Source organism: Zalophus californianus, chromosome 2, assembly GCF_009762305.2.
Source record: "Zalophus californianus isolate mZalCal1 chromosome 2, mZalCal1.pri.v2, whole genome shotgun sequence".
In the NCBI taxonomy this organism is placed as follows: Eukaryota; Metazoa; Chordata; class Mammalia; order Carnivora; family Otariidae; genus Zalophus; species Zalophus californianus.
In genome coordinates this window covers 174624486-174652378 of record NC_045596.1, presented here as the reverse complement: position 1 = coordinate 174652378, position 27893 = coordinate 174624486, and the positions used below count along the sequence as shown (strand labels likewise).

General features: G+C 35.5%; 1 protein-coding gene across 7 annotated transcripts in view; it reads left to right on the top strand.

The window, feature by feature from the left end:
- WRN (WRN RecQ like helicase) overlaps nucleotides 1-27893 on the top strand; it is a 147912-nt gene that overhangs the window by 35560 nt on the left and 84459 nt on the right. For 6 of the 7 annotated variants that reach the window (XM_027598933.2, XM_027598932.2, XM_027598935.2 and 3 more), the window contains 9 exons: nucleotides 1559-1704; nucleotides 2352-2500; nucleotides 3378-3527; nucleotides 4732-4804; nucleotides 10869-10983; nucleotides 18736-19141; nucleotides 22295-22375; nucleotides 24635-24773; nucleotides 26094-26169. In XM_027598933.2, coding sequence (XP_027454734.1) covers nucleotides 1559-1704; nucleotides 2352-2500; nucleotides 3378-3527; nucleotides 4732-4804; nucleotides 10869-10983; nucleotides 18736-19141; nucleotides 22295-22375; nucleotides 24635-24773; nucleotides 26094-26169 — 1335 coding nt within the window. The remainder of the gene's footprint in view (nucleotides 1-1558; nucleotides 1705-2351; nucleotides 2501-3377; nucleotides 3528-4731; nucleotides 4805-10868; nucleotides 10984-18735; nucleotides 19142-22294; nucleotides 22376-24634; nucleotides 24774-26093; nucleotides 26170-27893) is intronic. The other variant, XM_027598934.2, reaches the window with a different exon arrangement.

The window sequence follows — 27893 nt, the reverse complement described above, 5'->3', positions numbered from 1 at the left end:
GTGCTCTGCTTTGACTTCTCCCTGTTCTGGTGTCTGGAAAGTCCAGATAGAAAGCGGGGGCAGCTGTAGGGCTCCCCCATGGTTTCCTTTCCCTCAGAGAGCATAGTCCTGTATTGCCTATTGTTCAGTGTCTGAAAACTGTTGTTTACCTATTTTGTCCAATTTTCTGTTTGTTCATAGAGGAAAGGTGTGTCTGATCACTGTTACTCCATCTTGGCCCAATGCAGAAGTTGAGATTCTTTTGTGATATACATTTTTAACTTTTAAAAATTACAAAATAGGCAAATATAAACAAAAATAGAAAATAATAAAACCCTAGCTTTAGCAAATCTTAATATCCATTTTCTTTAAATCTTTATTAAGAAATGTTACGATAAAATACAGCTGAAACTCCAGGTATGTCCTTTCTGATTCTCCCCCCTTGCAGCCCTCTGAGGTACCTTCTATCATGAGTTCAGCATTTAACATTCCCTCACGTGTTTTCTATTATATCTATGCTTTTATATCCCCAAATACCATATGCTGTTATGAGAGTCAAAAACACAAGTTTTTGACTCAACATTTTATGTTTTTTGAGAATTTTTCTTCTGGGTATATGTAGTTTTATTTTAATTTGTATTTAATATTTAATTGTTTCCGTATGCCACAATTTGTCCATTCTTTTGTTGATGGAAATGCAGTTTGTTTCCATTTTTGCCAGTAAGAGCAGTATTACAATGAACATTCTTTTTTAAAAGCCAATTTTTATTTTTTAAAGATTTATTCATTTACTTTAGAAAGTGAGAGAGAGAGAGAGAGGGAGAGAGAGCGCACACACACGAACGAGTGTGAGTGGGGGGAGAGGCAGAGGGAGAAGAGAGAGGAACCTCAAGCGGACTCCCCGATAAACTCAGAGCCTGATGCAGGGCCAGTCCCAGACCCTGAGATCATGACCTGAGCCGAAACCAAGAATTGGATGCCTAACCGACTGGGCCACCCAGGTGCCCCTGCAATGAACATTCTTAAATATTTGTCTGGTTGTGCGCATCTGAGAGTTTGATATATTTATGAGAAAAAACTTGCAGGTCATAGTGTTTATACATCTTCAGCTAAATATTGTCAAAGCGTTTTCTAAAAGGATTTTACCAATTTACATTCACCGGTGTTTGAGCAGTCCCACAGGTAGATATCTTTCTCAGCACTTGATCCTGTGAGACTTTAATTACTGCCACTCATATATATATGAAATTATATTGATTAATTTGCATCCGATTTCAAGTGAGGTTTCATGTCTTCACATATTTATTTGGATTTATTGGCTATTTGGATTTTCTTATGGAAATTGCCTGTTTATATTTTTCCTCCCCCTCCTGCTCCTCCTCCTTCTTACTGGATTATCTGTCTTTTTCTTACCAACTTTTCAAGGAATTTTTAATATTTTCTGGCTATTTATTATCAGGTCTTTGTATCATAGATATCTTCTACCATATGCGGCTTGTCTTTTAATTTTTGGAATGCAGAAGTTATATAGAAGTTAAAATTTTAATGTAATTAATTTGCACTGTTTTCCCCCCTGTAGCACGAATCTGTCTCCTGGAGGTGTGGTAGGATTTGACATGGAATGGCCACCAGTATACAATAAAGGGAAACGAAGCAGAGTTGCTCTGATTCAGTTATGTGTGTCAGAGAGCAGATGTTACTTGTTTCATATTTCTTCTATGTCAGGTTGGTATCTCTTTTCTTTGTTTCATTTTTATATGGTTGATAGTTGTATTATGTCAACTTTATTCCTATAAAATGAAGCTTTTGAATTAGCTGGTGCTTCTCTCATCACCTTACATTTATTGAAGTATTCATGTTCCACCTGATTCATTCATATCCCTGTTTTATTTATCTTTACAACATCTCCGTCAGGCATTGATATTATTCCTGGTTTAGACAGTATAGAACTGAAGTTTGGAGGGGCTAACTGATCAGGAATATACTGTTAATGTTAGCAGAGGAAGTCTTCAAACCAGTTGTTTGTCTTGTCATTTATCAGTCAGGACTTTGCTTCAGGTAAGAAAAGAAATGCTCAAGGTGGCAGTGCCTGAGTGGCTCAGTCAGTTAAGTGGCTGCCTTTGGCTCAGGTCAAGATCCCTGGGTCCTGGGATTGAGCCCCACATTGGGCTCTCTGCTTCTCCCTCTCCCCTCTGTGCTCTCTCTCTCAAATAAGTAAATAAAATCTTTTAAAAAAATACTCAAGGTGAATGTGTTTCTGAATTTAAGCTTAACATAAACAAATTTAAATATAAACATAGAATGTGTAAGAAGTAGAAAATAAATCAATAATACTTGATAGAACCTATGGAAATAATAATAAAATGTTACAGTTTTTCCTCAGGGATTAAAAATGTTGCTTGAAAATGAAGCAATTAAAAAAGCAGGTGTAGGAATCAAAGGAGATCAGCGGAAACTTCTGTGTGACTTTGATATCGATTTGAAGAATTTTGTGGAGCTGACAGATGTTGCCAATGAAAAGGTAGACATAAGGCGTGCACTTGTTGTGATGAGCCCCGGGTGTTGTGTGGAAGTGTTGAATCACCATGTTGGGACACCTGAAAATAATATTTCACTGTATGTTAACTAACTGGAGTTTAAATAAAAACTTAAGAAAAAAAGGTAGATGTGATACATATATTATTTTCATAAATAAGATTGTGTTTCACAGAATGTCCCATCTATCTGAATGTTAGATATTTTGAAAAAAATACTTGAAGCGTATGTTATTGTAACAGTAAAGAAGTCCCAAATGAGTATTCCATAATGAAAACCTTCAGTTCTAATCCATTGCCTTAGAGAAATTTCTTTAAGCTAGCCACCCCCCCTTTAGTACTATTTCACTTTATTTCATATATTTGTAAACTTAAATATTGTATTTTAAGTTTTTCCCTTTGATCCATTTATACCAATTTTTTTTTTTTTTTTTTTTTTTTAAGGGAAAGCATAATGTAGCTCTTGTGGTATGATGGGCTTAGTGGAGGTTTGGCCATCAATTCCATCACCCTTATTTCATATGTTTTATTAATGTAGTCATTAAGTTAAATTCTCATGTTTAGCCAGATAGTCACTGGGCTGGATAGAAAGCGTACCAACCTATCCAGCTTTTTTCCATGAATAATACTTTTACAGTCCAGGAATTTTAATACCTACATTGGGGAAATTCCAGAGTTCAGTTCTTATAATGTGGACTGAAAATGAGGTTTCTAGTGATGGGAAATTTATTAAGGACTATTTCTGCCATATATTGGTATAACATTTCCAACTTTATTTGCGGCATGGGCATTTGATGGTATTTAGTAATATCTGAAAATAGAAAGAAATAATTTTTTGCCGTATTAATTTTTCATTACTTCTAGCTGAAATGTACAGAGATCTGGAGCCTCAATGGTTTGGTTAAACACCTCTTTGGCAAACAGCTTCTGAAAGACAGATCTGTTCGCTGTAGCAATTGGAGTGATTTTCCTCTCACTGAGGATCAGAAACAATATGCAGCCACTGATGCGTATGTATGTACCAAAGATCTTTAAATTATGATGTTTTTTGTACTTTATAATAAATTACTTTAGAAGAATTTTGTTGTAATGGTTGTACAAACTCTAAAATATTTTAAATCAGGTTGGCATTAAAAATGCTTAAGACATTCAGTGAAACTGATAATTCTCAATACTAATTAGCAAGTACCAAAGTGCTAGTATTTTTAATTGTCATGAAGCCAAAATAATGTCCAATTTCTATGTAATAAATGTAATCTCTCTGAAAACATGGAAAGCTAATAAACACAGGCTGAGTAAACGCAAATGGTACTGATGATGTATTTGATTTATAAGCAACTTCAGATAAAAATAATTATAGTTTCTATATTGAAACTGGCATTATTTCTTACAGTTACATTTAAAATGTGCTAAAAATTTAGGAAAATTACCTCCAAATTTAGCGTTCCACTGCTGTTAGTCAGTTGTATTTTCATATTTACATATTCATCCATACTGAAATCTGGGCTTATCTTAATGTATAGCATTATTTGTTTTTTGCAGGAAATATATTTTATGTCCCTGGGGATTTCTTTTTCCCTAATTTATACTTTCATTTGTAGATGAACATCTTGTTGTTTCCCTTTTGCATCTGTTTTTAGGCCTGGAAACTCCTTTTTTTAAAAACAGAAAAAAATTCAATCTTGTCAGGAAATAGGGTGATAATTTTCCTTTACATTCTGTTAAAAAAAAAATCGTAGAACTTGTTGAGAACTTGTGCAAAGTGCTGTAGCATTTTTATTCATGAAAAGTCAGTGTGACTTGGTTGTTCCTGTTAACAGTGCCTGGAAGGAGGGCTGTTCATACGCCGACATTCACAGCTGATTTAATGAGATACGGGGAAGTGGATATGTGTCGCCAAAACAGATTTCTCTCACTTGATTGTATTTTGTTGGAGTCCCACTTAATAAGTTATTCGATTTGGATAACTCCTTAAATATCAAATATTAAAAGAGAAAAATTTTAAACTTTTAAGGCACAAGCAGCTTACTTTCTCCATTCTCGAAATTGGTATGGTGATTTAATGAAGACATAGATCGTTGTGTAACATAGTAAGTTGAATGCAGCTTTTTGGGTGCTTTGGGAGTCACTGTTTTGGATTTGTCTAAAGATGGGACATACAGCTTTATTTTGGTTATCTTTAGCTTACTCTTCACTTTTCTGCTTTTTTTTTTAATAGGCCGGTCTCATCATTTATCAAAAATTAGAGATTTTAGGTGATGCTGTGCAAAGGTTTGCTATAAATAAAAAAGGTATGTGGTGCTCTAAAAATAAAAAATAAAATTAGAATTTGCTCTTTTGTGAGGTTTATCTTCAAAAAGTGAATATTTACACATGTGCAAACTGTTTAGTATTACAACAACCTGAGTGTCTGAACCATGTTGACAATAGGGTGTGAGATCTCTCTGGTCAAAGATTAGAGTTTCAGGCACATTACTTGTGGCAGAGGAGGATTTTACTACTGCTTTGTCACATTGCTATTCCTTAGCCTTCTTTAGGTGGGGCTTTGTGGCTTTGATAACATCAGTGACACAACCAATTATCTCCCAGTCTGGAGATTATTACATCCTTGCTATAAATAAAGTGTACAAGTTACTTGATAGTGTCCTGGTTTAAATTTCTAAATTTTTTCTAGGGTAAGATAACTGCTGTTTTTCTCCAAAAAGTATGGCCACTTTGTTCAACTTCAGTGCTTTTCTCAGATATCTCAATAGGTCAGCGATAGCAGACCTGCATAGTAGAGTGGAAGAGCATGGGCTTTCATGTCACAGAAATCAAAGGGGAATCCCTGCCATGTGATTTGAGATTTACATGTTTCCCCATGTTTGGAATGTAGCTGATAGCCACATACCTATTGCATAGAATATTTGTGAGCACTCAGAGGAACAGAATATTATAAGCACCTGTATTGATCTACAGAGTTGTTATTCCTATTCTTGTAGCTTCTTTTGGAGATTTTAAATAATTGTGTTTGTTGGGATGTTAATTAATCGAGGGGCTCCTGGGTGGCTTAGTCATTAAGTGTCTGCCTTTGGCTCAGGTCATGATCCTGGGGTCCTGGGATCGAGCCCCGCATCGGGCTCCCTGCTTCTCCCTCTCCACCTCCCCCTGCTTGTGTTCCCTCTCTTGCTGTCTCTCTCTCTCTCCCTCAAATAAATATATAAAATCTTAAAAAAGATGTTAATTAAATTAGTGATTTTGCTAAATAAGCTTAAAGATATGGTGTGACCTCATATAAAATTATATTGTACCCTTATTAATTGCCATTGAAAAGGGATTCATGTCCTTTGTAATAGACCCTCCTTCTTTACCTAATAAGGTAGAAGACTCCTTATGCTTTCTTTCTTTCCCTGGAAAGCCACTTCTGATGAGAGCTTGCTGACTCTCTATAGCCAAAGGTACTGTGGCTAGAAATTATCTTGCTTAAATTGAATGGATGATAGGTTTTTGAAGCTGATCTGGAGAACAGTATAGAACTTATTTAAATCATAACAGAATTAAACTCAACAGAGGGGAATTCATGGTTTTCTGAATTTGTGGTTTGCAGAATTACTTCTAGGTTATACTTGCAATTTTATCTCTGCTTAAAATGCTTCTGAGGAAATGTTTAAGATATTTCTCACTAAAGTACCATATATTTATAAGTCACCGCTAGAAGTCCTGGTATCTGTGTACCTGTCATTTCAATACTGAATTGTTTGACCCTCACTTTTATTCTTTATTGCATTATATGTGTGAGTAAATTTTGTTTGACATCTGAAGTGAGGTACCTTGACTAGGATCCTAGTGAACTGTAACAAAGATTACCAGTCTTTCTTTTTTTCTTCGCTCCCTTCCTCCCTTCCTGTTATGAAGCCAGAGGTATCAGCCTCACTGTTGTTTAATTTCCCTGGTGTATTTATATATGATATTTTCAAATGACCACTTTTGGTTATACAGTTGTGTTTTTTCTTCTTATTAAAGAATTAAAGTGGATTATAACATCAGAAAATAAAGGATATTTGCACATTGTTTCTCCTTGTTAAAATATTAGCTTACTCAGGATGGTAGCTAATAAACACTAAATAAGATACCAGATAAAAATAAACTTACTCATTTATTAAAATTTTTTTAGCACTTTATGATGTGGGGATACAGTAATAAACAAGACACTTATGATCTGCTTCCTGAGAGGGGAATCTACAGGTTTGTAGGGGATATAGAGATGAACAAAAAAGGCATAGGTATAGGGAGATGAGTCTCATGATGTGGGAAAACAGGGCACTGCGGTTAGCACATAGGAGAGCCATCTGATACGTATTTGGAAGTATTGCAGTATTTCCTGGAGAAGGTGAGGTTTAAGGCAAGACCTGAAATAGGATCAGGAGTTAGGTAGCGGAAGAGTAGAGGAAAAGTGTCTTAGGCACAGGGAACAGCAGGTGCAAAAAGAGATCATAGTATCGACAGGCAACTTCATGAAAGTGGTTCAGCGTGGTGAACTGTTGAACATGATGGAGTGAGGGATAGAGACGCAGAACAAGGAAAGCAGATAGGCCATGTTTACATGAGGAATTTAATTTCCTCCTGAGAGGTATTGGGGGGTTTAAACACAGGAGTGACATGAATTACATTAAAAAGAAAGAAAAAGAAAAAAAAGAATAACTTGTACTGTAGAGTAGAAAATGGATTGTAGCAGCGCAAGGGTCATGGTGGGAAACCTCCTTAGGAGGCTGAGAGAGCAATCCAAGGGAGAGGCGGTGGTGACCCGGCTTGGATGGTTGTGTTGAGAATGGAGAAGGGGATAGATTCTAAATACATTTACTAGAGCAGTAGAGTCAGCAGAATTTGGTGTGATGATGAGAGCCATGTGTCAAGGATCATTACTGTGTTGTTGCCACGAACAACAGGGTGAAAACCATTGAAGAGAAGGAGCAAGCTTTGGAGCTGAGGAGTCACAGTTGATTTTAGACATGTTAAAGGAAGGAGGGCTGTCAGATAGCAAGGTGGAGGTGGCCAGGGGCACTTAGATATCCAGGCTGTGGCTTAGGGGACAGTTTTTGTTAGAGATAAAAAACCAGGACTAAGAATTTTGAGGAACTCTTTGTATTTCATGTTTGCATGGGGGGAGGGACAGCAAAGGAGTTGCCTGCCATTGGCATAGAAGGAAATTAGGAGATACTGTGTGCCGAAAGCTAAGTGAAGAGCTACGTAGGAGGAGTTATCAGTCTGTTTTAAGTCCTGCTGAGAATTTGAGAAACTGAGGATTTAGAATTAATCATCAGTTTTGGCAACGTGGCAACCATTTGTAACCTTTGACCCCAGCAGCTTTGGTGTACTGGGTGACAAAAGAGTGTTATGGGGAGAGAGTGGTTTTTGGGGGCATGTGCTATTAAAACAGAAAAGGGTCCACAGGCTTTGGGAACATGAAGGTGCTGTAAGCAGAGCAAGAGTGGAGTAGTGGAGTGGTGTGAGTAGAAATCACATTAACGTGAATAGAGGAGTTATTAGATCTAAGGAACATGAGAAAGTATGTATAAACAACTTCCTTTTTAGAAGATTGGTTTGGAAAGGGGCTACTCATTCATTCATTCATATGACATATTTGATGGGTTTTTATTATGAGTCAGGCACAGTTTCAGTTATAGGGGGAAGTGGACTGAACACAGGAGACCAAGTGCCTTCAGTTCATTTCACAGAAATGAGCGAAAGAGCCATGTGACTATCTGAGAGAAGAATGTAGCAGGCATCGGGGAAAGAGCTAAGTGTCTGAGGGTGATTGCTTGCCTTATTTGAGGAACAGTGAGGATAACTGAAGCAAAATGAGTAAGGGTCAGAGTGGGAGGAAATGAGGCTAGAAAAGGAGCTTAGGCTGGATCATTTAGGGCCTTATAGGTGGTGACTATGGCTTCATATTTTATTAATTACAATAAATATAAAGTAGAGTGATGGGAAACCCTAGAGGGTTTGGAGCAGAAAAATGATATGATTAAATTTTAGTTTAAAAGGATTTTTTTTTTTTTTTGGCTGCTATAAAGGGGCAAGTGTTTAGACAGGGAAGGCTGTTAGGCTACTATAGTAGTCCCAGCAGGAGATGACAATTGTTTGGATTAGGCTGGTAGCAGTAGAGATGGTGAGAAGTGGTAGATTGTGTATATGTTTTGAAGGTGTAAATTGTGAAGGATTTGCCGATGAATTCTCCATAAGGGGTAATATCTAGAGACTGAGAGGACAATGTTTATTTTGGTTGGATCAGCTGAGTGAATGGAAGGATCAGTTATGGTGGAAAGATTATGGGAAAAGTGGGTTTGGGTGAGAAAAATCTAGATTTCAATTTTGGATATGCTAAATTTTAGATGCTTATTGATATCCAAGCAGATATCACAGTTGGAAATGTGATTCTGGAGTTCAGAGGAAAGGTTGAGGTTGGAGATGTAATTTTGGGGAACATTAAGATATAGATGGCAGTTAAAGCAGTGAAAGGAGATGAAAGAGGGAGTGACTGGAATAAAGAACAGAGGGGGCCCAAGAATTGATGTCGAGGGCACACCGACATTTAGAGATCAGGGAGATGAAGAGAGCGCATTGAAGAGGGTCTGAGAAGGGGCGGTAGTGAAAGACGGAGTGTTGAGAGGTGTCGTGTCCAGAAGCCGCAGGAAGAACGTGTTTTAAGGAGGAGGATGTTATCAACTGTTTTAAATAGCTGAGAATCTGAAGGAGATGAGGAACTAGACCTGACAATTAGATTTGACAGTGTGGAGGCCCTGGGTAACCTTTCCCAAAGCAGCCATGCTGTACTGGTGGGGGTGAAGACTTGGTTGGAGTCTGTTTAGGGGAAAATGGGAGTAGAAAATTTGAGACAGTGTGTGTGGACAACTCTTTCATGGAATTTTGCTGTAAATGAGAATAGTTCTGTGAGTACAGACTAATTAGCAGATGGGGGGTGGGAAGATGAGATAGTTTTCTTTTTCTATTTCCTTAGTGTAATGAGGGGTGAGGTTGTTCCCTGAGTAAAAGGAGGAGCAAGCAGATGTTAGAGGCTTGGAGAGAAAGAAAGAGGTATGAAACAGTCATCTCGATAGTAGGAAAGTGGGAAATATAGAATATTTAACAGTCACTACTGAGGATTCCTTTGAGATCTGTGTCATGAATTTAAAGCAAGCTGAGTCATCTTGGCTGTGTTTTATCTTCAACTATAGTCAACTCTTTGAGTATAGGCATCAAGTAGGTAAAAAAGCTGGGTTTAATTAGAGTAGGGGTTTTCCTAGGTAAAAAGTACCATGGAGGGATGAAGGAGCAAAAGAGGTCAGAGTCCATACAAGGGAATGATTATTAAAAATGAGAAAAGACTGGGGAGTGGGAGGGATAAGGTAAATGGAAAAGGTGGTAGGATCAGTGGATTTGGTTCTGCAAGTGGAAAGAATAGTTGTACTGGGGAGGGCATACTGGAAAGCAAGCCAGCATGCTGGTGTTCAGAGGGTGGAATGCTTACAATTGAAGTTTGGAAGTAGTGACTTTATTGGCAGTTATAAGGTCAAATGACTCTCAAATGGGTGGCTGAGGTCAGTGGAGGAAAAGATCATTGGAAATGGAAGGATCAAAGCACTGAAAAGGCCACACTTTTAGGTGGAATTATCACAGGAGTAGTAGTGAAGGGAAAGACAGTGAACCGGGCAGTAAAATCTTCAATGAATGAAAGGATGTGATTTTGAGGTCACAAGATGCAGCAATCAGGAATAACAGATGGTACAATCCTATGTCACATGCTTCAGAGGAGCTGGACTTTTGAAGGACAAGAGAAAATGGTGATGAGCTGTAAGAAACTCTCAGCAGGGGAAGAATTTGAGGAAGGAGCGCAGGTGTGGTGTTGATGGAGAAGGATGTACCAGACAGAATGAAGTTGAGAGTTTGGAAGATAACTGCTGATTGGAAAGGCTTGCATTTTATTTTGGTGATGACTGATAAGAAGGGAAGTGAGGCATGGCTGTTGGCTCAGGTTATGTTTACTAAACTATGTTTCATAACTAATAGCCCACAGAAATCAGTTCTGATTTTGATAGTGTAGATGGGTTCAGATTCTCATTTCTGCCTTCTTCTGCCTAGGTTGGTAACCACTGGTATGAATGTAGATCATTTGGAATTTATTCTAAAATTCAAGTAGCAAAAATCTGAAAGGGAAATAAAGTGAGGTGATATGGAGATAGAATAAGGAAGTCCTTTTGTTGGAATTCACTTGAGGAAAGAAAATGAAACTGTGACCCCTAATACTGTTTAAATAAATGGCTAAATAAATCTCTCTGCTTTGTGGTTTGAAAATTAACATTGATTCTTTTTGTCCAGAGGAGGAAATGCTACCTAGTGATGTGAAGAAACAATTGACTTCAATCTCTGAGGATATGATGGATCTGGCTAAGCATCTTCCTGACACTTTGAAAAAATTGGAAAATCCACAGAGGTTAAATATTACCTGTTTTTACCAATTCTGTTTGTTCTTACTGCACATTCCTATTTATAATGAATTACTGTTTATTAAGGTAGACTCACAGAAATTTTCAAAAACATTTTTTATTTAAATTCAGTCTAGTTGACATATACTGTAGTATTAGTTTCAGGGGTAGAATTTAGTGATTCATCACTTGCATATAACACTCAGTGCTCATTACATCACGTTTACTCCTTAATGCCCATCACCCAATTACTCCGTTCCCCCACTTACCTCCCCTCCAGCAACCCTCTGTTTGTTTCCTATAGTTAGAGTCTCTTGTGGTTTGCCTTCCTCTCTGTGTTCATTTTATTTTATTTTTCCTTCCTTCCCCTATGTTCATTCATCTGTTTTGTTTATTCAATTCCATATATGAGTGAAATCATACGGTGTTTGTCTTTCTCTGACTGACTTATTTTGCTTAGCATAATACCCTCTAGTTCCATCCAGGTTGTTGCAGATGGCAAGATATCATTCAGGACACTGGGATCATGACCTGAGCCAAAGGCAGACAGTTAACCAACTGAGCCACCCAGGTGCCCTCAGGATTTCATTCTTTTTGATGGCTGAGTAATATTCCGTTATATATATACACACACACACCCCCTCCACATCTTTATCTGTTCATGAATCAGTGGACATCTGGGCTCTTTTCATATTTTGGCTATTGTGGACATTGCTGCTATAAACATTGGGGTGCATGTGCCCCTTCAAATCACTGTGTTTGTATCCTTTGGATAAATACCTAGTAGCGCAACTGCTGGGTTGTAGGGTAGTTCTGTTTTTAACTTTTTGAGGAACCTCCATGCAGTTTTCAGAGTGGCTGCACCAGTTTGCATTCCCACCAACAGTGTAAGAGGGTTCCCCTTTCTCCACAACCTTGCCAACATTTGTCATTTCCTGAGTTCATTTTAGCCATTCTGACAGGTGTGAAGTGTTATCCCATTGTGGTTTTGATTTGTATTTCCCTGATGCCTAGTGATGTTGAGCATTTTTTCTTGTGTCTGTTGGCCATTTGTATGTGTTCTTTGGAGCAAATGTCTGTTCATGTCTTCTACCCATTTCTTGCCTGGATTTTTTTTTTTTTTTGGATGTTGGGTTTGATAAGTTCTTTATATATTTTGGATACTAGCCCTTTGTTTGATAAGTCAGTTATCTTCTCACATTTCATAGGTTGCCTTTTAGTTTTGTTCACTGTTTCCTTTGCTGTGCAAAAGCTTTTTATCCTGATGAAGTCCCAATAGTCCATTTTTGCTTTTGTTTCCTTTACCTTTGGAGACATGTCTAGCAAGAAGTTGCTGCGGCCAAGGTGAAAGAGGTTGCTGCCTGCATTCTCCTCTAGCATTTTGATGGATTCCTCTGTCACATTTAGGTCTTTCATCCATTTTGAGTTTATTTTTGTGTACGGTGTAAGAAAGTGGTCCAGTTTCATTCTTCTGCATGTGGCTGTCCAATTTTCCCAACACCGTTTGTTGAAGAGACTGTTTTTCCATTGGATATTCTTTCCTGTTTTGTCAAAGATTAGTTGGCCATAGAGTTGAGGATCCATTTCTGGGTTCTCTATTCTGTTCAAAAAATAGAAATGGAAGGAAATGTTCCTTCTATCCATATTTTCTTGAAGGTTTTTATAAAGAAAGGATGCTATATTTTGTCAAATGCCTTTTCTGCATCTACTGAGAGGATCAAATGGTTCTTTTACTTTCTTTTATTAATGTGCTGTATTACGTTGAGTGATTTGCAGATATTGAACCGCCCCTGAAGCCCAGGAATAAATCCCACTTGGTCATGGTGAATAATCCTTTTAATGTACTGTTGGATTTGATTAGCTAGCCTCTTGCTGAGAATTTTTGCATCCATGTTCATCAGGGATATAGGTCTGTAATTCCTCTTTTCAGTGGGGTCTTTGGTTTTTTTTTTTTTTAAAGATTTTTTTTTTTTATTTATTTATTGAGAGAGAGAGAGAATGGTAGAGAGAGAGCATGAGAGGGAAGAGGGTCAGAGGGAGAAGCAGACTCCCCGCTGAGCAGGGAGCCCGATGCGGGACTCGATCCCGGGACTCCAGGATTGTGACCTGAGCCGAAGGCAGTCGCTTAACCAACTGAGCCACCCAGGCGTCCGGGTCTTTGGTTTTTGAATCAAAGTAATGCTGGCCTCATAGAATGAGTTTGGAAGTTTTCCTTCCATTTCTATTTTTTGGAACAGTTTCAGAAGAATAGGTATTAATTCTTCTTTAAATGTTTGGTAGAAATCCCCTGGGAAGACATCTGGCCCTGGACTCTTGTTTGTTGGGAGATTTTTGATTATTAATTCAATTTTCTTTCTGGTTACAGGTTTGTTCAGGTTTTCTATTTCTTCCTGCTTCAGTTTTAGTAGTTTATATGTTTCTAAGAATTTATCCATTTCTTCCAGATTGTCTAATTTGTTGGAATATAATTGCTCATGGTATTCTCTTATAATTGTTTGTATTTCTGTTGGTTGTGATCTCTCCTCTTTCATTCATGGTTTTATTTATTTGGGTCTTTTTTCTTTCTGATAAGTTCGCTATGGGTTTATCAATCTTATTAATTCTTTCAAAGAACAAGCTCCTAGTTTCATTCATCTGGTCTGTTGTGTTTTTGATTTCTCTATCATTGATTTCTGTTCTAATCTTTATTCTCTTCTCCTGCTGGATTTAGGCTTTAGGTATAAGGTTAGGTTGTGTATTTGAGACCTTTTTGTTTCTTGAAGAAGGCCTGTATTGCTATATATTTCCCTCTTAGGACTGCCTTTGCTGCATCCTAAAGGTTTTGAACTGTTGTGTTTTCATTTTCATTTGCTTCATGTATTTTTAAAAGTCTTCTTTAATTTCCTGGTTGACCCATTCATTCTTTAGTAGGATGTTCTTTAACCTCCATGTATTTGTGGTCCTTCCAAATTTCTTTTTGTGGCTGACTTCAAGTTTCATAGCATCGTGGTCTAAAAATATGCATGATATGATCTCAGTGTTTTTGTACTGGTTGAGATCTGATTTGTGACCCGTATGTGATTTGTTCTGGAGAATGTTCAACGTACACTGGAAAAGAATGTGTATTATGCTGCCTTAGGATGAAATGCACTGTATCTATCTGTTAAGTCCATCTGGTCCAGTGTGTCATTCAAAGCTCTTGTTTCCTTGTTGATCTTCTGCTTTGACGATCTGTCCTTTGCTGGGAGTGGACTGTTAATGTTCCCTACTATTATTACCAATGAGTTTCTTTAATTTTGTTATTAATTGGTTTATATAATTGACTGCTCCCAAGTTAGGGGCATAAATATATACAATTATTAGATCTTCTTGTTGGATGGACCCCTTTATTATGATATAGTGCCCTTCTTCATGTCTTATTGCAGTCTTTGGTTCAAAATCTAGTTTGTCTGATATAAGAATGGTCTTCCAGCTTTCTTTTGATGTTTATTACCATGATAAATGGTTCTCCACCCCCTCACTTTCAATCTGGTGGTGTTTTGGGGTCTAAAATGAATCACTTGTAGGCAGCATATTGATGGGTCTTGTTTTTTTATCCATTCTGATACCCGGTATCTTTTGATAGGAGCATTTAGTTCATTTACATTCAGAATAATTATTTGAAAAACATGAATTTAGTGCCATTGTATTACTTGTAAAGTTGCTGTTCCTGTAGATTGTCTCTGTTCCTTTCTGGTCTTTGTTACTTTTGGGCTCTCTCTCTCTGCTCAAAGGATCCCCTTTAATATTTCTTGCAGGGCTGGTTTAGTGTTCACAGATTCCTTTAGTTTTTGTTTGTCCTGGAAACTCTTTATCTTTCCTCCTATTCTGAATGACAGCCTTGCTGGATGAAGTATTCTTGGCTGCATATTCTTCCCATTTAGCACATTGAATACATCATGCCAGTCCTTTCTGGCCTGCCCGGTCTCTGTGGACAAGTCTGCTGTCAGCCTCATGTGGGTTGACTGATAGAAATTTGCTTCAGTACATGCACACAGACTGATCTATAAATTTGAGAAATATCTTTCCGGTTGTTAAATTGCCCATTAAGAAGTTTAAGGCTTTTTTGTCTGCTTTGTAGGATGTTTTATGAAACAAGGCAAAAATAAAATTCAGATGTCCACAGAAAGGAAAATATTTTAGATTCAGAGTTGTCTTTTTCTTTTGTTTATGGGCATCTTTTATTTAATTATATTCATGGTTTGGTCACCTAAAATGTATAAATAAAAACAACTTTTATATTTAGTAGCTTCATTTTTTGGGTTTTTACCTGATTTTATAAATAGGAATTTTATGTAATCACTAGACTATTAGAACAAGAGTCATTCAGATTTTAAATGCCATTTTATAGCTAAAGCCCTAGATAATTTGAGATATTTGGATTAATAGACATTGGATTACTGGTGCCTTGTAGCTAACTCTGGAACTAGGCCTTGCCCTAGCCTTAATTGCTGAATGACTTCCTTGAATAGCAGGAATGCTCTTGAACAGGGAATTATTACAATATAGTTATATATTGAGGCAAAAATACTTTGTAGAATGTCATGCAGTTAGTTGAAACAATTCTGATTCTGACAAAATACAGTGTTAGTGTATTTTTTTTGGCTGAGATTTGTGATCAATTTTGATTCTGATATTTCAAAATATGATGATGATTCAGCTCTTTTTCAAAGTCCTTTTTACCCCCTAGCAATTTGTTTTAGTAGTTTTTATGTAACTGAGAATTTCTGAAAGACATAACTGTCAAACGGGGATAGGTAACAATGAAGCCATTTTGTATTCAATTTTACATTTTTCCCTCTGTGAAAGAAAAATAATCACTTTTACGTGATGTTTACATGTATTTCAGATTTTTGTTCTAGCACTTAAACTATCTTTTGAATGTAAATTATGTCTGCTTAATGCTTTGCTTTGTAATAACAAAGCTAAATAGGTTTTCTTAAAACTTGAGAATGGGAAATACTGGATTCATTTTTAGTAAAGAAAGATCTTGTCAAGTTTCAGTGTCAAACAAGGACTAGTTAAATTTATTTCAGGTTCTTTGTAAGAAGCCTACAGTAATACCTGATTTACCAAATCACGCCTCAAAACCAGGGAGGAACAAAAAATGCTAAATACATTTAGCATTCTGAATGCTAAAATACATGTCATAAGTGTGAGTTCAAACCCATTTAACTGCATTTCCAGTGGAGTGCATGAGGGGACATTCAGAGCATATTTGCTTCTCATTTATAGATACAGTTTGACAAGCTTAGATATCCAGTTAAAATGAAAACCAGGTATTGATAAGGAATGGTATGCACATGACCACAGCTGGAAGTTAGAGCTGGCAATCTGTGAGTGTACAAAAGTATAAAAATTAGAACTGAGAACTTTTAATATAGAGTAGTTTGAGTTTTGTTACAGAAGGGAACAGCTGTATGCTTCAGTGAACCTGGAAGCTATTGGATTGTACAGTATTACTCATTGATTTAAATTCATTACACATCTGTTGTATTGCTGTCAGATACTTAACATTCTGTTGGGTGCTGAGGCCTTCTGTAGGCTACTAATATGCATAATAACAATCCTAAGAAAGAAGGAAAAGTATATTATGTTTTACCAAAGACAGCCTTTGATATTTGTTAGAGTAAATAGTTATCTTACATGAGACATGTCATTCTCTGATGTTAGCACAGAATAAATGGGCCCTTACAGTGTTATCAATCTGTACGTCACTGTCACTGTGTTTATGTGTTACAACTTTCCTATGCATTCAACAATTAAATGGTGTCACATATCTGTTCCTACTAAAGTATTTACGTACAGTTCTTATATTTGAATACCTGTGTATAATAAATACTGAGTGTTCTTTATAAGATTTGAAGAATTTTGGAATGTTAGAATTAGTGAGTTTTTAGGTTTTAAATTAATTGATTTGATTTTGTTTGTATTGATGTAGACTTGTCACCTTGAGCACAACTTTGGTGCTATTTTTAGTGTGGGAAAAAATCATGAAACAACTCAGCATTTTTGATAGTCTGCCCATAAATGATCAAATTTTTATTTGAATCATCAATATAAAACTTTAAAAGTCATGTTGGATTTTATGAAGTATTGTTTTCAATATAAAAGAATTAGAAGAGCTAAACAAAAGTATTAAATAGGAAAAATGTCTCTTAATCATATTCCCTTTTCTCCCTCGAACTTGTACTTTTATGAAGTAACTAAAAATTGCTTTAGTAAACCCTATAACCAACAGATAGTATGCTTTATTTTACACTGTAGCAGTGGTTTTCCTTTGCGGTTAACCAGGTTTGTTATAAATAGCTGTTTAAAGTCATTTAGTTAGAGGTGCCTGGCTGGCTGTCAGTTAAACTTCTGCTTTCGACTCAGGTCATGATCTCAGGGTCCTGGGATTGAGTCTACATCAGGCTCCCTGCTCAGTGAGGAGTCTGCTTCTCCCTCTAGCTCTGCCCCTCCTCCCCACTCTTGCTCTGTTGCTCATGTTCTCTCTCTCTCAAATAAAAAAAAAAAATCTTAAAAAAAAAATGAAGTCATAAAAAAATAAAAAAATAAAGGCACTTAGTTAAAATGTTATATTAGCAATTACAGTTAAGGAGTTAAGAAGTTCATATCATATTTATTCATAAACAACTTCTCCATATTTTCTTATTTGTTATATTTGTGCACTGGTGAGAATTTTTTTTTCTGACCTAAAGAATATGTGTCTGGTTTTATGATTGTTGAACATGTACAGTAGCATCATTTTTGAATTATAACATAAACATTCTTATATGTTACAGTTGGGATTAGTAATTGATTGGCAAATTGAATCAGTTAGTTAAAACATGGTAACTTAATATATTAGTGTATATTTGTTTCCCAATATTTTGATATTTATCATGGTTTTTTCATTAAATATAGGACTGCTCTTTGGAATTTTGCAAAATGGTTCTTGTTTAAAGCACACCCATAATGTATCATCTGCAATTTCTAGTTTTAATTTCTTTAAAATGGAGTGAAAACTTAAGACACTTGAAATAATCTAAAGGCAGAGTCCTAGGAGTTTTTAAGATTTTTCCTCCTTTTATAATTTTTTTAAATTAATTAATTTTTTTTAAAGATTCTATTTATTTGAGAGACAGAGTGAGAGAGAGAGAGAGAGCACATGAGAGGGGGGAAGGTCAGAGGGAGAAGCAGACTCCCTGCTGAGCAGGGAGCCCGATGTGGGACTCGATCCAGGGACTCCAGGATCATGACCTGAGCCAAAGGCAGTCGCTTAACCAACTGAGCCACCCAGGCGCCCATAGTTGTTTTGACTATAGTTAATCAGACAGAACTTTTTTTAAAAAAGAAAATTGCTGTGTCTTTCAACATGTTCAACTTAATTTTTTTTTGGTGGTCATGTATCATTAATTTGACGTATATTTAGTTAAATTAATTACCACAAAAAGTATATCTGGCATAAAGAATTAGTCTGTGACCAAACACTGCTGACACTTAGGAAGCATACAAGTGAACAAGCGTATAAGCATATATACTTAGTAAGTGTACAAGTTGAATGCAGAAGTACCTTGCTGTACTAGAGAGTAGCCAACAGCTGTAAGCATATTTTGGTTATTAGGGAATGAAAAATAACTGTAATTCAGTGTGTCCTTTAAAGAAGGTCAATTTAGAAAGCTTATACTTATTAAAAAGCATTACAACGTGCTGGTAGTTATTGAAGTTAAAGTTGAATTACCCTTTCTTAATTTTTTTAGGATTTCTATACTATTAAATGGTATTTCAGAAAATCTGTATTCATTGAAGAAGCTGCTACTTGGTTCTACCGAGACCATTCAGTTTTTACCATTGGAAGATCCAACTGCTGATGGAGTACAACAGAAACAAATTAGAGAACATGTAATTTTTAGTAAAGTTAAAGAAGAGACATGGGACACAACACTTGATAACTTAATAAAACATGATGAAGGAAATGTACTTCAAAATGAAGTGAAACAAGAAGAAGATGGAGTTGAAGCTGGATTAGAAGAAGGCAATAAGTTGGAAGAGAACACAGAAAGAATTTGTTTGATGTCGTTAGATGTTACAGAACACGAACTCCAGATTTTGGAACGGCAGGCTCAGGAAAAATTTCTTAATGATGTTACTTGCAAATCTCCTGAGGTACTAAAAAAATAGAATAGAAAACAATTTTTATTCATTAGTAGGGGTTGGCTGATTTTTTTCTGTGAAAGGGCAGTAAACATTTTAGGCTTTGCAGATCAATCACATGTTTTCTGGTGTTACTATTCAATTCTGTCTAAAAATTTAGGGTGAGGGCGCCTGGGTGGCTCAGATGGTTGGGCGTCTGCCTTCGGCTCAGGTCATGATCCCAGGGTCCTTGGGTTGAGTCCCGCATTGGGCTCCCTGCTCAGTGGGGAGCCTGCTTCTCCCTCTGCCTTTCTCTCTGTCTCTGATGAATAAATAAAATCTTTAAAAAAAAAATTTAGTGTGAAAGCAACTATAGATAAATGTAAACAAATGAGCTTGTTTGTGTTTCGATAAAACTTCATTAACAAAAACAAAAAGTGGGCTGAATTTTGCTTGTGAGTTATAGTTTGCTGCTTTTGACTTAGTATAATAAGCACAACTTAATGGTTTGTAATGGAAAGATTTTAAAGTGCCAGTACACATTTGCTGAACTTTGCTATTTTAGTATTTCTCCTTATTTTTATGTAATAGATACCTTGGCTTTTTGTGGATTTCCTATATACCTACTAGTGTTAACTCTTCCAAACTTGATTTTTGGGAGTAGTTATATTTCCTCATAAAAGATTTTTTTTTACTTACTAATGTGAGAGGGTTTCTAATAAACTAGTGTTTTTGCTTGACACTAACCTTTACTGTTATCTGGAGAGTCAGTGACCTACGTTTTTTTCTCAATAGATTGTTTTGAAGCATTCTATATTATCTGTCAACTTCATGTTTAGATTTCTAATTATTATATTCTGAGTAGTTTAATTTTTGAGGTTGTTTTTCTCCTGGCTACGTTAAGAATATTTATTATTTTTTAAAAGATTTTATTTATTTATTTGACAGAGAGAGACACAGCAAGAGAGGGAACACAATCAGGGGGAGTGGGAGAGGGAGAAGCAGGCTTCCCGCCGAGCAGGGAGCCCGATGCGGGGCTCGATCCCAGGACCCTGGGATCATGACCTGAGACGAAGGCAGATGCTTAATGACTGAGCCACCCAGGTGCCCCAAGAATATTTTCTAAAATACTGAAGTTTTATTAGAGAAATGTTTGTGTTTCTTTTATTGTAAAGACAGACCATAAAATGAGACATCATATAGCTGTATTCTTTTATCTCATTTGTTTTTCATTAGTTTAGAAAATTACCTATGATGCCCATATTTGGTAGCATTTTATACATTTTATTTTGTAATAACTAAGTTTATAGTTTTTAAAATCAAATTTGAAAGTTATTTAATAGGGTTATTACCCTCTTCCCTCTTAGTTTTCTAATGTCAATCAAAAGTCTTAGTATTTGAGAAGTTCTCTGTTTGATAACTATATTAGTAATCACTTCTACCAGTATATAAATGCATTTTATTTTAAAATGATTTTCAGACTATTTTCATACCAACCACTTGTAAAACAGATTTCCCTTTTAGGAAATATCTTTTGCTAATGTCTGCATCACCCCTTAACGTTTTGAAAATTTCTTGTTAGGTATACATTTTAAGACAGTATTTTTCACATAATAACATAGAATTATGATCAGGATTTCATGATCTGTCATCTTTTATCCCAGTTATTGCCATTTTTATTGTGTAATAATGAGCAATTTTTTTTTAATTCATTAAAGACCCTATTTAAAAAGTAAAAGAATTTTTTTCTCTTTGTATAAAACTTACTTTAAAATCCTTTTTAAGGGGCGCCTGGGTTGCTCAGTCAGTTAAGTGTCTGACTCTTGATTTCAGCTCAGGTCATAATCTCAGTGTTGTGAGATTGGGCCCCTTGTTGGGCTCCATGCTGGGCATGGAGCCTGCTTAAGATTCTCTCTCTCCCTCTGCCCCCACCCAATAAAGAAATAAAGAAATAAAAATAAAATCCTTTTTTTTTTTTTAAAGATTTTATTGATTTGACAGAGAGAGAGCGAGAGAGAGAACACAAGCAGGGGGACTGGGAGAGGGAGAACCAGGCTCTCCTCAGAGCAGGGAGCCCGATGTGGGGCTCGATCCCAGGACCCTGGAATCCTGACCTGAGCTGAAGGCAGATGCCTAATGACTGAGCCACCCAGGTGCCCCTAAAATCCTTTTTATTATTATTATTATGTTATGTTAATCACCATACATTACATCATTAGTTTTTGATGTAGTGTTCCATGATTCATTGTTTGCGTATAACACCCAGTGCTCCGTGCAGAACGTGCCCTCCTTAATACCCATCACCAGGCTAACCCATGCCCCACCCCCTTCCCCTCTAGAACCCTCAGTTTGTTTCTCAGAGTCCATAGTTTCTCATGGTTTGTCTCCCCCTCCGATTTCCCCCTTTTCATTCTTCCCTTCCTGCTATCCTTTTTTAAGACTTGATTTTTGCAGATTAATGATGGCTATGCTTCCTTTTCCTACTTTGAATTTAAAGATTAGACTTTTGTGATCCTTCTACATTTCTATTATGCAGGGGTCCCATGCTGTTGGACACTTGCTTCCTGGGGATTGCCAAATTATTGTAAAGTTTTCTCATATCCAAACATTGGCAATAGCTGAATAAATAACTTATCTGACATTGTTTTTCAGATATATGTAGATGGTGTTTGTAAAATAGTGATTTATTTAGAGCTCTTATTACAGTCATAGGAGCTTTTTGTGATCTTTTTAAAATTAGTGGATATAAGAGAACAACTGTTCTTAGAATAGGATAGAATAGAACAGAATTTTTCAACATGGTAAAGAGGTTCTTGTACTCAAGTTGGGACACACAGTTTGATATTGTTTAACCATTATTGAACTTGTCACTTTGTACTCTCTCTTAGATTGTAGGTTTTATATCAAGTCTGTTTGTCCTCTTGTCTATCTTTCCAATTATATATTTTTTCTCTTTTTCTTTGATTCTTTGTTTCTGTTTATTCTCCTTTCTCTTCTTACTACCCTGTTTTCTTTTCTATCTATGTCTCATAAAAACATATAAATAGGTATAATAAATTTATGTATTAGAGAAGAAGAGGAAGTTGTCTAAAGATATCTAGTATATAGGAACTTTATTTTGTAGAAAACGGGGTATGGAGTCAATTATATTGGAAAACTAATGTTCAAAATACAATTTTTTTAAAGCATTTTTCTTCCAAGGATAATGAAGAGGATCTATCTTATGTAATTGAAAGTGATGAAGATTTAGAAATGGAGATGATTAAGGTATGTTTGAAATTATGGAAATTTACTTCCTTTTCAAAAAGGACACTTAATTATGTAAAATATTACCTAATTCTAAATGTCCCCCACAATGAGATTACTATCATTTATGTAACCATTAGATTTTATTTTCCATTTCATATTTGTTTACATCTTTATATGGCCTATGAATAATGTTTTAATAGTAGTATACTAATTTTTCTATATTAGAAGACATATTCCTGTCAGGTCACTTCTTTTAAATCTTTTCCTGGAATGTTGGTGGTGATTTTGCCCTCCACTGTTGAAATAGGTTTCTTTTTCTTCCCATCCATGTGTATCCCCTTTTATTTGGGAGTTCTGTTGTTATACATTCAATATTCTTCTTTCCTTCTTTGGTCTTAGTTACTATGGATATATTTATTATATATAATTTTCTAATGTTTTAAATTATTTCATTTCCCCCTATTTTATTATCAAAGTATTATTTTATAATTATGTATATTCTACCACTACAACCATCCTCCAGTTTCTTTGCCAGGTGTGAACCAGGGATGGACAATAAGAAAGAAAAGCTTAAATTTCAAATTGAGGGGATGGGTTAGCCTGGTGATGGGTATTGAGGAGGGCACGTTCTGCATGGAGCACTGGGTGTTATGAACAAACAATGAATCATGGAACACTGCACCAAAAACTAATGATGTAATATATGGTGATTAACATAACAATAAAAAAATTAAAAAATAAAAAAAAATTTCAAATTGAAAATTGCAGAAAAACACAGAAGTTCATCATTATTGTGCTTTTTATTCCTTATCTTTAGGTCAATGTGATTTTTCTTCTTATGAAATGAGATTAGGTTCCTGATTCTTTGTTTTGAACCACAGTAGTGGGTAGTGATAAGGAATGTGGATTCTGAATTTAGATGTGGGTTCAAATCCCAGCATCTCCATTTATTTGCTGTGTGACTTTGGGCAAGTTTCTTAGTCCTTTTGATACTCAGTTAACAGCTGTTATTATTTAAGGTGTTGTAAGCCTGGTATTTCTTAAGTGTTTAGTAAATATTAGCTAATAGTAACAATAGGACATAAATACTAAATCATAATCCTTCATCGATTAGCCATTTCTCTGAGGAGTGCTGTTCAAGTAGCACATTTATAGGACACTTGCAGATTCCACAAACTTACATTGTATATTGAACCTCTTAGAAGGCAATCTGGATGCCCATATGAGAGAACTTTATTTTCAAAATGCTTTTCTAAGTATATTTGTTGACTTGAATAAAGAATCAGGGACAGAATCACTCTTTTTCTTTTCTAGGCCTGAAATGAATACACTTTTTAGAAAACCACTGAAGTCAAGTTTATTAAATGGAAGGTTTAATAAAAAGAGAAAATGAGAACCATGGTTTAATAATTCTTCCTGTCTCTTTTCAGTAAAAAACTGTGCAGATGAAACAATTTTGAAATATACTAACATTCTTTAAATAGATAATCTTCATTTAGGGGAAAAAATCCAGTATTATCAAGCCAAAGTAAAGAGCAACTTTATTCACATTTGTAATATTCCATTCCTAAAATTATTTGAATCTTTTACTGTTTTCATAATTCATGTAAACAAATTCACATAATTCACAAAAAAACACATTCATTGTTTACTATTTACATCTTTTTTTTTTTAAAGATTTTATTTATTTATTTGACACAGAGAGAGACAAGTGAGAGAGGAAACACAAGCAGGGGGAGTGGGAAAGGGAGAAGCAGGCTTCCCGCTGAGCAGGGAGCCTGATGCGGGGCTCGATCCCAGGACCCTGAGATCATGACCTGAGCTGAAGGCAGTCGCTTAACCAACTGAGCCACCCAGGCGCCCCTACTATTTAAATCTTATGCTGACACGTGATATGGAGAAACTCATTACAAAAATAACAGTAAAACCCACATTTACCTCTTGGCAATTGAAAACATTGAAGTATGATAAAGGAAAAAAGTTTTAAATTCCATTTTTATTCAAAATTTTGATAACTTTCCCCACAGGCAGTTCATGATATGCTATTAACAAACACTGTTTATGCTGGAAATATTCCATCTTTGGCCTTGTGCCTTAGAAACCATGCTTGAGCACATGTTTAAACTAGAGCACACATGTTCTTTTGTGGTATTGGTTGCACATCTGCCAGCTTTGAACAAAATTGTAGGTTCTGTTAATAATACTTCTTTTGTGTTTGGTGAAAAAGATACGACACTGTCAATGGTTTTGCTTTTAAGATTTCTTTTAAACTTTCAGTCTTTAGAAAATCTAAATACTGGCACGGCAGATCCGGTTCATCCAAAATGCATAAAAATGGAAAGAAATCTGGATGTTCCTTTTGAAGATGATGAAGATGAAATTGAAGCTATTGAAGAAGAAGAAGATGATGATGCAGGTAAGCACTGTAACATGTTTGAAAGGATTCACCTCTGATACCTACTGCTGACTCTAATTTAGGGTCCAGTTTTTAAACAATTTGGAGGCACGGATTTTGTGGCATGTAATTAATGATGTTCTAAAAACTTGTCATTAAATCCTTTGGTGTTTGGTCTTTATAAAGCACAATCTTACCATTTATGAAAGTAGAGGTATAGAAGCATTGTATTATTTGGCGCACTTCGTGATGTGAAACTTTTCATTCTGAATTTTATGTTTTGTCAAAATAATAGAAAATCATTAATAATAATCATTAATTAATATCATTAATATTAAACATTATTGTTAAAGGCATTGTGCCTGTTCTTTAGGAGCTTATTCCTTAAAACAAGTGGCACAATTTCAGATAGCAAAATGGACTGATTTTCATACTGTGTATGCCAACTATAGTAAGGAGTCCACAAAATGAACCTCGTATTATTCAAGTGTAAGTAACAGTATTCATTATGGCAAACCATGGGGTCTTCTCATAAAGTAGAACACTCCTCTAGAGCTATATACATCAATATTATAATGTGGGAAAATTAAAATACATATTGTAGGTGGAAAATACGTGAAAATGTTAAAGAAAATGTTATTCTCTTTGTCTTCTTGTATTAAATGAAGGCATAACATCTCCAAATCAATTTAGTTCTCTTATTTAGAATTGTTAAAAGCTGAGAAGTATAATAATGAATTTTCATTTGTTTATAGATGAATGGTCTTGATTCTTTGCTTTGCTCTGTCTTGGCCACTCATGAACTGTTCAACCGGAGTAGAAAATAAAAGTCAGTTGAGTAAAATCAATGTAACTCCATTGTGCAATGCAGTTAGAATTGTGGTCAGGGATTTGGTGGAGTGGTAACTAAAATGAAGATTTAATTTTATCTGTGGATTTTATTTGTGATAGTAATGTAATTTCTGATTACTATTAATTGAAAGGTGTTTGTATGGTGAAATTCACATTGGTATATCGCTTGCCATGGTTGGGTTTAAATGTTAGGTTTTGGAACTATAGCAAATTCCAAAACATCGTTTTCTTATAGTGTTGACAGAAGGTTCTTATAGTGAACCATTTTGTAGTAGAATCACAAAGTTCTAATCCTTAGTATTAGGTAATAATCAAAGTAACTGAAATCATGACTGATATCCAGAGGACCAAATTAGTTGGATTTAAAAGATAGAAAACAGTAACCTCTGGTACTTATCGCTATATTCTTTAAAAGAAGCCAATGAAATAAAATTTTTATTTCCTATCACTTGTATTTTAACATAAATGACCATTTTATTTTATTTTAAGACCATTCATTACCAGGACCTAATGCAAGCCAAATTAATTCCCTCAAGACCTATTTTGGCCATTCCAGTTTTAAGCCGTGAGTATAATCTCAGTTAATTAAATTGCATATTCACAATTTTCTTCACAAAGGAAAAATGGCAAATAAGCCATCTGTTTAATAGTAATAGTACAACTTCACTGTAGTTTATACATTCTGCACTGTATTTCCTGTGACTACAAAGACATTTTAAAATAATATTTATTTAAAATTTGCATCTATACATTGTTTTTGTAAGAGAAAATGGTTTCCTTTACCACAGAGAGTTCTGTGTAGACACTAGTTTAAACACATTAATAAATTAATCTTAATTTAATGTTGAGTTGTTTTTCATTAAATAAGTATCTGTGTGTCTATTTTGTACAACTTATTGTCCAAAGCATGGTGATGTAATAGAAATTCATGAGATAACGGTTTGAAGAACAGTGATAATCTTATCTGTTTTAATATATTCCAAATGTATTTATATTTAAAGGGGCACATTTACTAAGTATTAAAATGAGATGACTAAAAATGAGTTAAGGAACAAGTAATTTTGAATAAAACTAATAATGTAGAAATCTAGACTGGATTTTTCCTATTCCGCAAATTTAAAATTTAACCCAGGGAAGCATTTCTTTCTTCTTTTCTTTGATCTTAAATTTTTTTTTTTATTAAACTATGTCCGACATACAGAAAAGTGCACATGAATGTACAGATCAATGAATTTTTACAAACTAGGCACCCTGTGTAACCAGGACTCACATAAGAAAAAAATAGGTCATTATCAGCACATCAGAAGATCACCTTTCCTATTGATTTTTCCCTCAACATTTTATTAAAAAAATTTTCAAAGATATAGGAAAGCTGAAAGAATTTTTTTTACTATGAATACCTGTATATTCAACATTTTAGTATACTTGCTTTCTCATATATCCATCTATCACCTCTCTATCCATTCCTTAATCTACCTAATTTAAAAAATGTATTTCAGTGTAGACTGGACATCATTATTTGTCTCCCTAAGTACTTCAATGTATAAATCATTAACTATAGTTAAATATTTATGGTTTATTTCTTTTGATGTAAAATTTACCTACAAGGAAATGGTCAAACCTTAAACGCATTTGCACATCTTAAGGGTACATGCATGTATCCATGTAGCCTAACCCTTTAGTCAAATATGGAACATTACAGTCACTCCAGAAAGTTACCTCATGTCCCTTCTCAGGCAATCCTTGCCTCTGGAGCATTTCTTTTATTTATTTATTTATTTGAGAGAGAGAGAGAGAAAGCATGTGTGCATGCATGCGAGACAGAGAGAGAGGGAGAGAGAGTGTGTTTGCTCATGCGCGTGTGAGTACAGGGAGGGGCAGAGGGGGAGAGAGAGAGAGAATCTTAAGCAGGCTTCATGCCCAGTGCAGAGCCTGATGGGGCTCCATCTCACAACCCTGAGATCATGACCTGAGCCGAAATCAAGAGTTAGATGCTTGACTGACTGAGCCACCCAGGTGCCCCCTTTTATTTATTTTAATCAATAAATTTATACATATATTGAAGCTCAAAAATGTAAAAGAAATTCTATTAGAGGGGTACCTGGGTGGGTCAGTCTGTTAAGCTTCTGACTCTTGGTTTTGGCTCCAGTTGTGATCTCCAGGTGGTAAGATCTAGCCCCTCGATGGCTCCATGCTCAATGTGGAGTATGCTTGAGATTCTTTCCCTCTCCCGCTGCCCCTTCCTCTGCTTGCAAATATGCTCTCTCTCTCTAAAATAAAATAAATAAA